Source organism: Pelobates fuscus, chromosome 12 (assembly GCF_036172605.1).
Source record: "Pelobates fuscus isolate aPelFus1 chromosome 12, aPelFus1.pri, whole genome shotgun sequence".
In the NCBI taxonomy this organism is placed as follows: Eukaryota; Metazoa; Chordata; class Amphibia; order Anura; family Pelobatidae; genus Pelobates; species Pelobates fuscus.
The window spans coordinates 39,065,859-39,078,456 of record NC_086328.1 but is presented as its reverse complement, the minus strand read 5'-3'; the positions used below and the strand labels follow the sequence as shown (position 1 = coordinate 39,078,456).

General features: G+C 39.0%; 2 protein-coding genes across 2 annotated transcripts in view; both read left to right on the top strand.

Annotated features, from left to right (window-relative positions):
• LOC134578629 (inactive hydroxysteroid dehydrogenase-like protein 1) overlaps positions 1 to 12,598 on the top strand; it is a 1,053,979-nt gene that overhangs the window by 863,320 nt on the left and 178,061 nt on the right. The window lies entirely within an intron of this gene.
• NECAB2 (N-terminal EF-hand calcium binding protein 2) overlaps positions 1 to 12,598 on the top strand; it is a 114,729-nt gene that overhangs the window by 100,659 nt on the left and 1,472 nt on the right. Inside the window, exons 9-12 of the mRNA XM_063437622.1 lie at positions 3,287 to 3,343; positions 7,097 to 7,209; positions 10,456 to 10,533; positions 12,166 to 12,257. Coding sequence (XP_063293692.1) covers positions 3,287 to 3,343; positions 7,097 to 7,209; positions 10,456 to 10,533; positions 12,166 to 12,257 — 340 coding nt within the window. The remainder of the gene's footprint in view (positions 1 to 3,286; positions 3,344 to 7,096; positions 7,210 to 10,455; positions 10,534 to 12,165; positions 12,258 to 12,598) is intronic.

The following is a 12,598-nucleotide window of genomic DNA, read 5'->3' as shown; positions in this document are numbered from 1 at the left end:
GTGGGTGTGGGTGTAAAATGGGTGTGGCATTTAGGTTAAGGGTTTGGGTGGGGTTGTATAAATAACGGACATTTTGTCCCCTTCACCTCAGCCATCTTAAAATAACGGCAAGGTGACAATCTCCCTCCCTCCCCTTTTGCTGTTTTTGTTTCCTTTCTCTGTAGGTGTTCAATATCTTGTCACAGCCGGCGGGTATGGTCCTTGCCGAACCAATTGGGAAGAGGAGTACAAGAAAAAGAAGGATGCTGGGTCGGGCCCCCTCCCCTAACCTCGGGAAAGGTTTGGGTATTTGCGCGTGCCCTCTGTGCCAGGAATGGTGGCCAGGGGTTGGCATGTGGTATTGGAAGGCCAAGGTGAAGGCCAGGTATCATGGACGAGGGGGGAGGGCTGATGCCTCGGTAGGGCGTGTACCCTAGAGGGTTGGTGGTACGGTTGGCAAGGACTAGTTCAAGTTAAATAAGGTTTATACCTTATTTTATTTATGGTTGGTTTTATAAATATGTTTGATAAATTATAAATAAAAGCTGTGGCCTTTTTTATACCACACATATATGTTTCCTAGTTTTGATTGGGTTAAGGGTTTGAATGGGGGTGATGTATTGTGTCGCACCACACGTAACCGCTACCTACACACAAGAACTTTTTTGTGTTTTGGATCTTTTTAAATGCTGGCATTTGAACTCTGCAGTCAGTTAATTGCTCAGAGATAAAGCCCAGGTGGAATCTCAGCTAATTGGAGGGCATGCCCGTATAAGTAACCTCATGTTTAACGCATAAGAGGAAAGAGAGATAATGGTGATACATCTGCAGTTTCCCTGTGAATTCTGTTTCAACTGTTGAGTTCATTAGGATTTTTTCAATGCCCGTTTCTCTAAAACGACCAAACTCTTGGGTGATAAATACTTTGGTTTGCTGTACTGTATGTTCACCTGTTCTCAGTGCTTCATTCTATAAAATCAGTCTGTTTCATCTATGGATGTCTCTCCTGAATGTATATCCTCCTTGGTCTCTTAGTCTCTACCCATTCCTTCTCCTATGCACTTCACTTGGTGATCTCTATTTATCTACTACTAGATGATAATGATTGAAACCTACCTCTCTTCCAAGATATAGACCAATGTCAACCCACAAGCAGAATTTTGTTGAATTCAGTAGATATATTGGGTTTTTAGTAGACTGTTAACTATTGTTTGTCCTTGTATCAGAGAGACATTGTTTGAGGACTTCTTTTATGTAAGAAAAGATTGAGTAAAACAGATATAGGAAATTACCGGTTAAGTAAATCCACTTTCCTTGTATCTTCTCTTAATGTTATTGTAGATCTCTATACTGGATAGTATAGAGTTGAATTAAGCGGATACTGGAATTGTTAGAGTTACATTCTGGAGATGTAGTATCTTTGATTGAGATGTTGATTGATATTAAAACAGAATCAAAAGGAAAGTATTGATATAATTTTACCTAGAGTGTTATTCACTAACGTGAGAACCGTCAAATCTAAGATCAAAATAACTGAAATTAAAGAAAAAAAAAAGGGCTATTTGTGCCTTAAATTTCAAATTCTCTTCAGATTCACTTACATTATCAATTTTAACTTTAGTGAATAATCCCTGCTAGATGTGTACTAGATTATTTTGTATTTATTCTAGGTTTAGGAGTGCTACATACCCAAGGGAAATGATTGTTTATTTCTGAAATTTAGGTTAAATCGGTGAGAAAAATCTTCAATTAAATTTTGCAATTCTGGTTGTCAAAAATAAGTGTTTTTTTATTTAACAGTGGCGTATTATGAACTTGAAAATCAAATGGTAAAATGAAGACCAAAATTGCAAAAACAACAGATTCTAGTGTTTCAGCTAAATTTGTCCGAAATCATTTAATTCAGTTTTAAGTTGACCAGAAGTCTCGGTTTATTGAATAAGTCCTACTGTAGTCTGCCATGTTTAAACCTCTTTGGCTTTGATTTAGGTTCTCTGCATTTCTTTTTGCATTGTCCTTTGAAAGCTACACATGAATAATATCACAATGTGAGGTGACATATTGTATGTGATGCTCAATTTTAAAGTTGGTCCTTGGTTACCCATTAACGTTAAAACTTTTCAAAGGTTGCTTGCGTGGAACTGGTGGGATCAATCATTGACTTTGCTATTTTTACATTTTCATCGAGGCCCATGACCGCAAATCAAGAGCAGTGAAAGCTCTTGTGGACTATATATATGGCATGATGAATAAAGACAAACATCGTTGGCAGTTTGCATTGCCAAAGGTTCACCTACCAATGCTCTAGAAAACTGGTTTTGGACCTTGGCAGTCTTCATTGAGAAATGAAACCCGTCCAGGGTACACCTGCATTTTTTTCCTTCATTAGCTCCTTATGGACATCAGTTACGTGCCGTTTCCTTAGAGGCATTTGTTACATGTATGGTCCATACATGGAGCTGAACTGACATACAGTTTACAGCTTGAAGTAATCGACAAAAAAAAAAGAATCTTCATTTTAAAGTGGACACCTAAAGGAACACTTTACTGTTAGGGAATACAAATGTGTATTTCTAACACTGTAGTGTCCAACTTACTGTTTAGATGACCAGCACCCCGTGTAAGAAGTAAAATAGAAATGTACTTGCCTTTTCTCTCTCCATGGCCGATCAAGACCTATGAACTCAGCCTAGTGCGCATGCACGGCAAAATGCTGTGTGTGCCAAACAGATGGTCTCTATACAAAGTTACAGTCTGCTATGTTGTCATAAGACTGACGGCAAGTAGAAGCATTTTAGCCCTGCAATGTAAGCATGGCCGTTCCTGCAGAACAGCAATACCTTACACTGCAATGTTAAAACGAGGGGTACGTGGCACCCTAAACACTTCATTGACAAGAAGTGCTCTGGGTGCCTATAGTGTCCCTTTAAAAACACGTACTTAATGCGGCTCCATCACCATAGTAATATTTCTGAGTATTTCATAAAAATAGAATCTTCATGAAATTGAATTTATTGAAATTCCAATGCAATCAAAATTTATTATGATGAAGTTTATACTATTCTGCCTTATTGTCAAGCCTGACGTCGACAAAATGGAACAGAAGTTGGAGCGTCTTCTATTAAATCTTTGTCCATTCCACAGCCGTCACTACCAACTTTAGAAAATGAGCGATTTATTGTTTGCAATTTAATTGCAATCATAATTCATCTTTGACTGTTCTATGGAAAGGGTGCTCAAACTTTATTTGGATGAAAATGATAAGAAATCAAATCTTATACAAGCTGTTTTGTTTTTTTCTTTGCAGACACTGTCATTCGATTTGCATCAGAGACTCTCTGACAGTGAAAATACCTCTACTGTGGTGAGTGTGTTATAGAACACATCAAAAATGCTGAGAATCAATTAACTGCTTTACTGGCTCTGTGATGATAATAAAATGGCAAGCACTGGGGTACTTTGGTATTGCAACCTAAAATTTACTGTCAAATAAGAGCCTGGATTATTTTACTCACAATGAATTAAAAAAAAAACAACATTTTTAATTAAATCTCTTCTCACCCTCATTTTTTTAAATTCATCCTTTTTATGCATAAGAAAAGTAAGAACATTTTTTTTTTTATTATGTACGCCATAAGCGTTTACAGTGGGCAGAACTTAATGGAACATTATGAATAAATACAATTTTTATAGTAGTAGTGTTCCTTTAAACAATGAACAAATGAAAGGTTAAGTAATATCCTATTTTAATATAAATATTCAAAAACCCTATGTAATATTTTGACATTGCAACTGTATTGAAAAAAAAATCTGTTTATTCATTAACATTTACCTATCTCATTTGGTCAGGGGTAGATCAAAGGAATAAAATCAGGAGGTTCTTTGCCAAGTTTTGTGGTGGTACATTAATCTTATTTAAATCTTCTGAATCTCAGGCGCACGAGCACACAGTGACAGCAGCTAACACTAACAAATCCTCCTTGCTTTCGAAAAAGCTTACAAGAAGAACCTGTCACCTCCTGTCACTACGTATACACCAGTACCACCAACAGGAGAAGGGTATTTTGCAGGAAACCTGCTGATACAATATCTGTCACCGTTATCGAATATTGATTAGATATTAAAACACAAAGCTGGTGACTAGACTTGTGCACAGGAGCACTACATGGCATCTACCGATTTAATTTTTGGATGCTATTTTCTTTTTCCTCCATAACCTATTTGCATTCAGCTATAACAAGTTAGGCATGTAAAATAAGATTGGATTTAGAATTCGGCTTCATAATTAGCTGGATGTCCCTAAAACCTTTTGTTTGAAAGAGCTTCAGGTCTGCTCTGTCTGATCTCTAAAGCTTGCCAGACAACCCCTCTTCACTGAAGTTGTTAATTTGCCACCGTATCATCAGGCAAAAGTGATCAACTCTGAATCAAACTCCTGACTCAGGGAAAATCTCCCAATAAACTTTTTCAATGTACAAATCCTCAGCACTGGACACATGGTGCTCCTGACATGAAATAACCAATTTGAAGAACATGCCTTGTAAGAATTCGATGCTGATCTTTATAAGTTAATTAGTAGTTTACAAACTGAGAATCATCAGGTGACATGGCATCTAAATTAATATTGATATGTCACAGCTGACATCCTGTTTGCAAATGATACACAACTTCTATCATGCTCTATAGATCATTTTGCAGTGTGCGTTTTTTGTGTTTTTTGTTTTTTAACCCCTTAAGGACACATGACATGTGTGACATGTCATGATTCCCTTTTATTCCAGAAGTTTGGTCCTTAAGGGGTTAAACCCAGTTTGCCTTAATATAAAAAAAAAAATTGTCACCTTTGGGCTGCGTTCAACTTTTACATCAACTCAAATGAATTTAAAAAAATTTTTTAAATAACATTTGCTAGTTCGGCCCGGAGGTTGATATGTTTACCGTCAACTTTAACAGTTGTGATGAAGTGAAATATAGCCATATTGATGGTTCACTACAAGAATTTTATATACTAGAATATATTATTAACCAAAATTATATAACTGTCTAGGAAGGTTCAGCCATGAGGTTGATCTGTTTACAGACCGATATGTCACGGACAAGGGTAATGTCTGCCATGCCCACTCCACTCCTGTAGTGCCTCTAAAACACCATATACCTGCTGTGCTTTATGGAATATCTTCCCTAGCAACCGCAATATAATACTAAATAAATTGATGTTCAACTTTACATAATTCCCACTTTGTTGCAATAACAACTAAAGACCTTGGATTCTCGGCTTCTATTTGTTTTGTAATAAGTGACACTAGATTTATTCTGTCAGTGCATTATACGGTATATTGGGATGCTTTTATAGCACTGTGCTATATATGTGCCCACCCACAGCCAGTGCTGCTTTCTATACAGAGTCACTTTGTAGCCCATTAGCATAGCTGTGTTGTAACGTGCAGTGTTTCCTCCACACGCATGCAGAGCACATTACATTAGGGCGTGCACCCAGAGAAGATTATCTAAAATTTGAATCTAAATCTAAACTTTGCTTAAAGGGACACTACAGGCACACAGTTCATTGAAGTGGTCTGGTCTGGGTGCGCTGTCCCGGGTCCCTTAACACTGCAATGGTAATGCTCACAATTCTTGATAAACTGCTGACGTCTGATGTCAGTGGGCGAGGAGCGGAGGTGGAGCATTAACCAGATAGTGACAGAAAGGGAGGGGGTGGAGAGGGAGAATGAGCGAGGGAGCACTATAATGAATTATAGTGCCAGAGTAACAACATTGGTTTTCTGGCACTGTAATTTCCGTATAAAATTGAAAATGTAGCAAAAGATACATTCTTTTTGCTCTAATGATAACTAGGAGTATACAGAGATTTTCTTCAAAAACATAATAAGCTAACTCAAACTCACCCAAAAATGCCAAGACAGACCTAGACAGGGGGCAGAAGGTGCGGTTTGGTCCCGCATTAGGGTGTGCCTAGGCATACACCATATTATTAACGGTTTTATTAATAGCCTACATTTATGAAGATGTGGGCATGTGGACGACACTAGTACAGAACATGACCACAGCACACATGCACATACACTGAGATGGACTTTACTTTCCAAAAGAGTTGATTTAAAAATCAAATGGTGTTAATATTGCAAAGTAAAGAACGTCTGCTGTGGAGAGTGAATTTCACTTTAGTCTAAACCAGCTAAATTTATGTTCTAGTAAAGTACCACCTGGTTGTATAATAAATGCTGCAATTGTAAAACAATGAATCACCGCTATGGTCCCCTAGAAACTGCTGTGATGAATTATTCTATTCCCTGTGCCAGAGTGTGAATTTTCCATTCCATGCCAGAAAATATTCTTTACATACAACCAGCTAGTATGTGATATTTATAGCTGTCCAGGAAAATTGTGGCAAAAAATGTCAAGTCTGTTTTTCACTTGAAAATTAAAGGGACACTATAGTCACCAAAACAAATTTAGCTTAATGGAGCAGTTTTGCTGTATATGTCATGTCCCTGCAGTCTTACTGCTCAATTCTCTGTCGTTTAGGAGTTAAATCACTTTGTAAGTCACATGCAGATAAGTATGCCTAAGACACCATAAACAGAGCCTTCCTTAACACTTCCTGTAAAAAGTAATCTAATGTTTGCACTTCCTTTTTTGCAGATCCTGTTTAATTTAGAATTTCTTAACTCCTGCTAATAGCTGTATGTGATTAAAGTTCAATTAACAGAGCAGGAGATAACTTTTAAAGAGAGTTACATATAATTGAGCATGAAACCATTTTGTTTTCATGCAGAATGTGTCAATCACAGCCAGGGGAGGTGTGGCTAGGGCTGCATAAACAGAAGCAAAAGTGATTTAACTCCTAAATGGCAGATAATTGAGCAGTGAAACTTTAGAAGTATGATCTATACATCAAAACTGCTTTGTTAAGCTGGAGTTGTTTTGGTGACTATAGTGTCCCTTTAACCGCCGAGTGTGCATTCTTTATAGTGCGAGGCTGGTGAAAACAGGCGGTTCCAGCAAACGTCTTACCACTTGAACATACTCGTGTTTGGTGTCCTATTTACTATTTTGATATATACTGATCTATTTTTTATTTTTATTTTTTATTCAGTATCTTTTCTTGGTGCGGCAGGAAATGAAAGTTTCCCAGAAGTCCGTGGGAGAGTTTTGCAGTTCCCTGAAGCAGTACCTAAAGAATGTGTCTAGCCAGGGAGAATGCTTTCAGTGAGTACGAAAGATTCTACTGTTGTATTAACTAAGAATTTGAAATGTACGTTATGACGCTCTTACTGCTGCAATATCTTAACAGTTTTCCTTTAACTTTTTCCCATCAGCACTTGGCCCCTCTTACAGGTTACTCACCAACAGTTGAATTGTCTAGAATTCACTTTGAATTCCCAACAGTTCACGTGGTGAGAGATGTCGAGAACCTACTTTATCATTTTTTGCAGTAGGTTAAATATTTGTTATAGTAGTTAATGAATCAGGAGCTGGAATTAAACGGTCTAGTGATTGTATCTAAATTTGATTCTAGTTTCTTGGTATGGGATCTGGGGTGGGGATAGGTTTGCAAAAGAAGGGGCAGTGAGTAAGAGAGCCTGCTTGGAAAAGGTGTGTGTCAGTCTGATTTTGGATTGGGAGGAGGACTTTATCAGGGGTAAAAGGGTTAAAAACTTAACCCCTTAAGTGTGACATGTCATGATTCCCTTTTATTCCAGAAGTTTGGTCCTTAAGGGGTTACCACTATAGTGCCAGGAAAACATATTAGTTTTCCTGGCACTATAGGGTCTCTAGGTCCCCCTCCCGCCGGGCTCTAGGGGGAGGAAAGGGTTAAATCTTACCTTTTCTCCCTCGGCGGTGGAGACTCTCTGCCTCCTTTCCCCCGAAAATCACAGTGAGAAGCGCCTCTAGCCGCTGTCAATGAGACAGCCACTAGAGGCTGGATTAACCCATAGGTAAACATAGCAGTTTCTCTGAAACTGCTATGTTTACAGCAGAAAGGGTTAATCCTAGAGGGACCTGGCACCCAGACCACTCCATTAAGCTGAAGTGGTCTGGGTGCCTATAGTGGTCCTTTAAAAGTTGTTGTAGCATATCGCCCCAGAGTGTGATATCAGATTTAAGTTACGTGTGCATTTAAAAATAATTTTTACATTCAAGAGTGGTTGTGCACAAATACATTCTGCTTGGTGATGTACGTTAGATTATCTAACCAATAACTTGTATATGTTCGTATACGAGTAAGGAGTGCTGTTATTCAGAACCTGTATTGATTCTGCTTTGGAGCAACAACAAAAAAACAGTCAAACAAACCTCAGTGTTTAACCTATGCACAGTGTAGAGAAATGAAAATTAATGACACATTCATGCCAAGCTGAGTGACAGTCATTCTGGTCAGCTCCAATCAAGGCAGACTATCCACAGAGCACTCTGAGCGTTATGCACAGCATGGACAAAGCTAATGATGAACAGAGTGGCAGCACAGAACCATGAGTTTGCACCTGTCCTGTCGAATGATGGACCGCTCTGAGGAATGGTCTCGTGCCCATTGTGTGTAAGTGGGAAGGGGTAGGAGTGATTTGTATGTGCAGCTATTTTTAAACAGTTATATATAGCCTGTATCAAAATATTATTTCATCTATATGTCTTATGGAATGTATACCATTCCATCCAAGCATTGTATGTGCATAGTGGGAGAGAGCAACTTGACAAAAGGGTGCCAGGGCACTCCTAGTACTATAACAACTGATGGGTGTAGTGGTTATGGTGCTTGTAGCGATCCATAAATGGCAAAGTCCCTGGGCACTACAGTACAAAATGAGGGGTGGAATAACTGCCTAGGTGACAATTTATGTAACTAAAATGTAATTTAGAATAACAAATGTATCTTGCTTGCACAGACTGAGTGTATAGCAGAGATCCTCTGAAAGAATACTCAAATTAGGCGTCTTTATACTTCAAAAATGTATTTACAAATCAGACACACCAACAATATGGAGCTACTAGAAACGAGTGACATTAGGAAAGAGCACAAGGACTGTCCCTTGTAAACGGGGACACTTGAGGTATGCATTAGCAATATTAATTGCATGATATTTTAAAGTCATTCATTGGCCAAGTATGCCAGCTTATGTGCTCATGATGCCTAGACTACAAAAGTCTACACGCATCGATAACCCACACTTGCTCTTTAAATTATCATGCCATTTAGCCTTTAGCACAGTGGTTCCCAACCCAGTCCTCATGGAACCCCTACCAGTCTGGGATTTAGGGATTACCCAGTTGTACCTAAGGTGTTTTTAGAAAAAAAGAAAAAAAACACCTTGGACACAACAGAGTATTCCCTAAATCCTGGACTGGTAGGGGTTCCTTGAGGACTGATTTGGGAACCACTGCGAAGCATGACACGGGTCTTAAAATCCCAAGTGGGTGGTACTTGTTTTGGACACTGGGCTGCATTACAAACCATCACTATGACAGATACACACACTGGTGCAAATATTATTATTTATATAGTGCCATCAGATTCCGTAGCGCTGTACAATGGGTTAATAAAAATTTATACAAAGGTGGAATTTAGAGGCAAGTGCTCTAGAGCTAAAGTAAGGAGGGTGATAAACATGGTAATCACTTATTTCTCAAACTTAATGCAGCTGTTATTAACATTTCACTACCTTTTTCTTTGCGTGAATACACTTAACATATTCCCAACAGATTGATTATCTATTCAATATAGTAATTGCCACTTGAAGATCTGAAATTCTTTTTGTGTGGAGGTGATTACCTTGTAATTGCACCAGAATTTTCAAACACTCACGGATAGCTGCTGATTAAATACAAATGTGAAATAATTAAATAAATAAAACATGGAGGGGCATAATGGCAATTACCAATCAGAATCTAAAACATACAACAAAGGGGTTACAGCTCTGTGTCTGAAAGAAAAAGACACACTGATCGTGAAATATTGCATTAGTAGACTGGCCACTTAATAACTCAACGAATAAAAATGGAGAACTCTGGTGTGAAGGTACCTTCCCGATTATTATGGGGGGATAACCGCTCCCACTGTTTCATTTTTAATTAATTTTCGGAGATTTGAATTAACCCAAATCATACTTACAGTTTTACACCTTGCACAAATGAACCCAAATCATACATACAAATTTACACCTTGAAGATATTTAAGGTCCCAGTGAGGTCTGTTGGACCAAATCCTAAGTCACCAATGGTTAAACCACATTATCCATGACCAGCCAGCACAGTAAGGGTCCTGAGAATGTGATCTTCATTTTCCAGAATGCCCTGTCAAACATTTGCATTGCACAAGTTTAGCCATCACTACACAAATATATTGTTAGAAATTCTCACACTTTGAAACTACTGTTAAGTTGCGAAACAAATTGTCTAAGCCTATGATTGGTTGGTTTTCACAAGTATTCATAAGATACTGTCTATTGTTTCTTGTAGTGTAACTGCAGTACGACTACCAGATGCCGTTACGTTCATTGTGTACGAGTTTTGGGACACAGAGGAGGAATGGAAGAGGTGAGTGGGGTATGTTTGGGTTAAGCATACAAAACATTATGGGACCAAAAATGTATTTTAAAAAAATTGTCCGTGTTAAAAAATAAATAAAAAAATAAGGACTTGAAAAGACTCTGTAGTAGAGTTTGAAATGTGAAAGGCATCATTTTCTTCACAAAACACAATTTGTATTTGATGGCTGTGTTCAGGCTGTGGCTTCTACATCACATGGAATCTCAACCTTCTATATAGAGGGTTGGTTTATTTTTTATTTACTTCTGCCGTGTATTTCCATGGAAATCGCCAATTCTTCACGAAATATACTAACACTTTATGTACGAGATTCCATGTGAGGTTTCAGTCTCAGGAGTGCAATTGGTCGGCCATTTGTAATTTGCCTTTGAACGTTAAAGGGATGCTGTAAGCACCGAAACAAATTTAGCTTAGTGCGCTGTAGTGGTTATGGTGCCAGATGTGCCTTTGCACTCTTCCAGGGTAAGTAGCCAAACCGTTTAACAATTTAATAACTTACCTGAGGTGCCAGTCAACTCCTCCAGAAAAGCCAGAAAGTTTCTGCACTGATCTAGCCGAGCACTAGGCACTTGGGTTGACCCTACATTAAAAGGCTTGGCTCAGGGAACTAACAGGTGCTCCATGATTAAACTTCCAGCTCTCCTGGAGGCTGTGATGGGCACTCTGGACCACAGGAAAATTGTGAAGCAAACAAAAAACAATTGGCAAAATGTTTGACTCCTTATCCTGGGAAGGTGCCAGGGTATCTCTTGGCATTATAACCACTTGGTCTAAATTGACAATATTCTAAGTGATATGATAAAGGGTATAAAGAAAGCTTGAGAACGTCTCTGAAACCTTTGCTTGGTATGTATTGCTTGTGTCCATATCAACTGAAAATGTCTGCACCCAATAACTAGCATGGTTTGATTTCTTGAAATATAATATCACTTTAACAGAGGTCCAGGATTTTGGTTAAAGGGACACTGTAGGCACCCAGACCAATTTAGCTCATTGAAATGTCCCTTAACCCTACAGTGGTAATTATTGCAGTTTCTGAGAAACTGCAATAATTACCTTGCAGGGTTAACTCCTCCTCTAGTGGCTGTCTACCAGGAAGCCACTGAAGGGACTTCCGGGTGCTTAGACGACTTTTGGTCGTCTAAATGATGCTGGATGTCCACACACTATGCATGAGGACTTCCAGCATCACCAGAATCCTATGGGGAAATCCTAATGTGAGCGCAGCCATTGCCTGACTTCGGCGGGGAAGGAGCGTGGGCGGAGCCTGAGCCAGCACAGAGAAACACCGACGCTGGCTTTAGGTAAGTAACTGAAGTGGTTTTAACCCCTTCAGCACCTTGGGGAAAAGAGGGGGGGGCGCAAGGGAGGGGGGCACTGAAAGATTCTATAGTGCCAGGAAACCAGTTTTGTTTTCCTGGCACTATGGAATCCTTTTAAGGCAATGATTGCAAAAAACATGTAAGGCTGAGAGATATCAAACATTTTCCATTCCATTTCGTATGGCTAAAACTACAGGTAATCTTGATCAACTGTTAAAGTACCAAAGGTAACCCATTAGAGTTTAATATTGTTTACAAATTGTCTATCAGTTAAAATAAATTCCTCTTTTTTTCTCAGGCACTTACAAAGTGGACCATGTAAAGCGTTCCAACATGTCAAGGTCGATGCTCTAACGCAGCCTGAAGCAGTTTCTAGTGTGTGCGTGCCAGGTAAGGCCTGATTTCATGTGTGAGCATCTTTAACAGAGGGATATCGTGACTAAGGAAATTCTCCATGCATCATAATCACTCAAATCAGCTGTTGTGGTTATGATGCTGAGAGTGCCCTTATAGCCTCCACCCTCTACTGCTATTTAACTAATCAAGCAGTTTAGTAACAGTTAGACTTTTTACCAAGGTTCTGCTGGGTGCCACTCCACACCAGCACTTTTCCTGAAGCTCACTTCATTGAGCCACGTCTGACGGTGCCTTGCTTAGTATCAGCCAATTGTGTTAATGCCGAATGGAGCCTGGCAGTTCTGACAGGACTGGGGACATAATACACTGACATG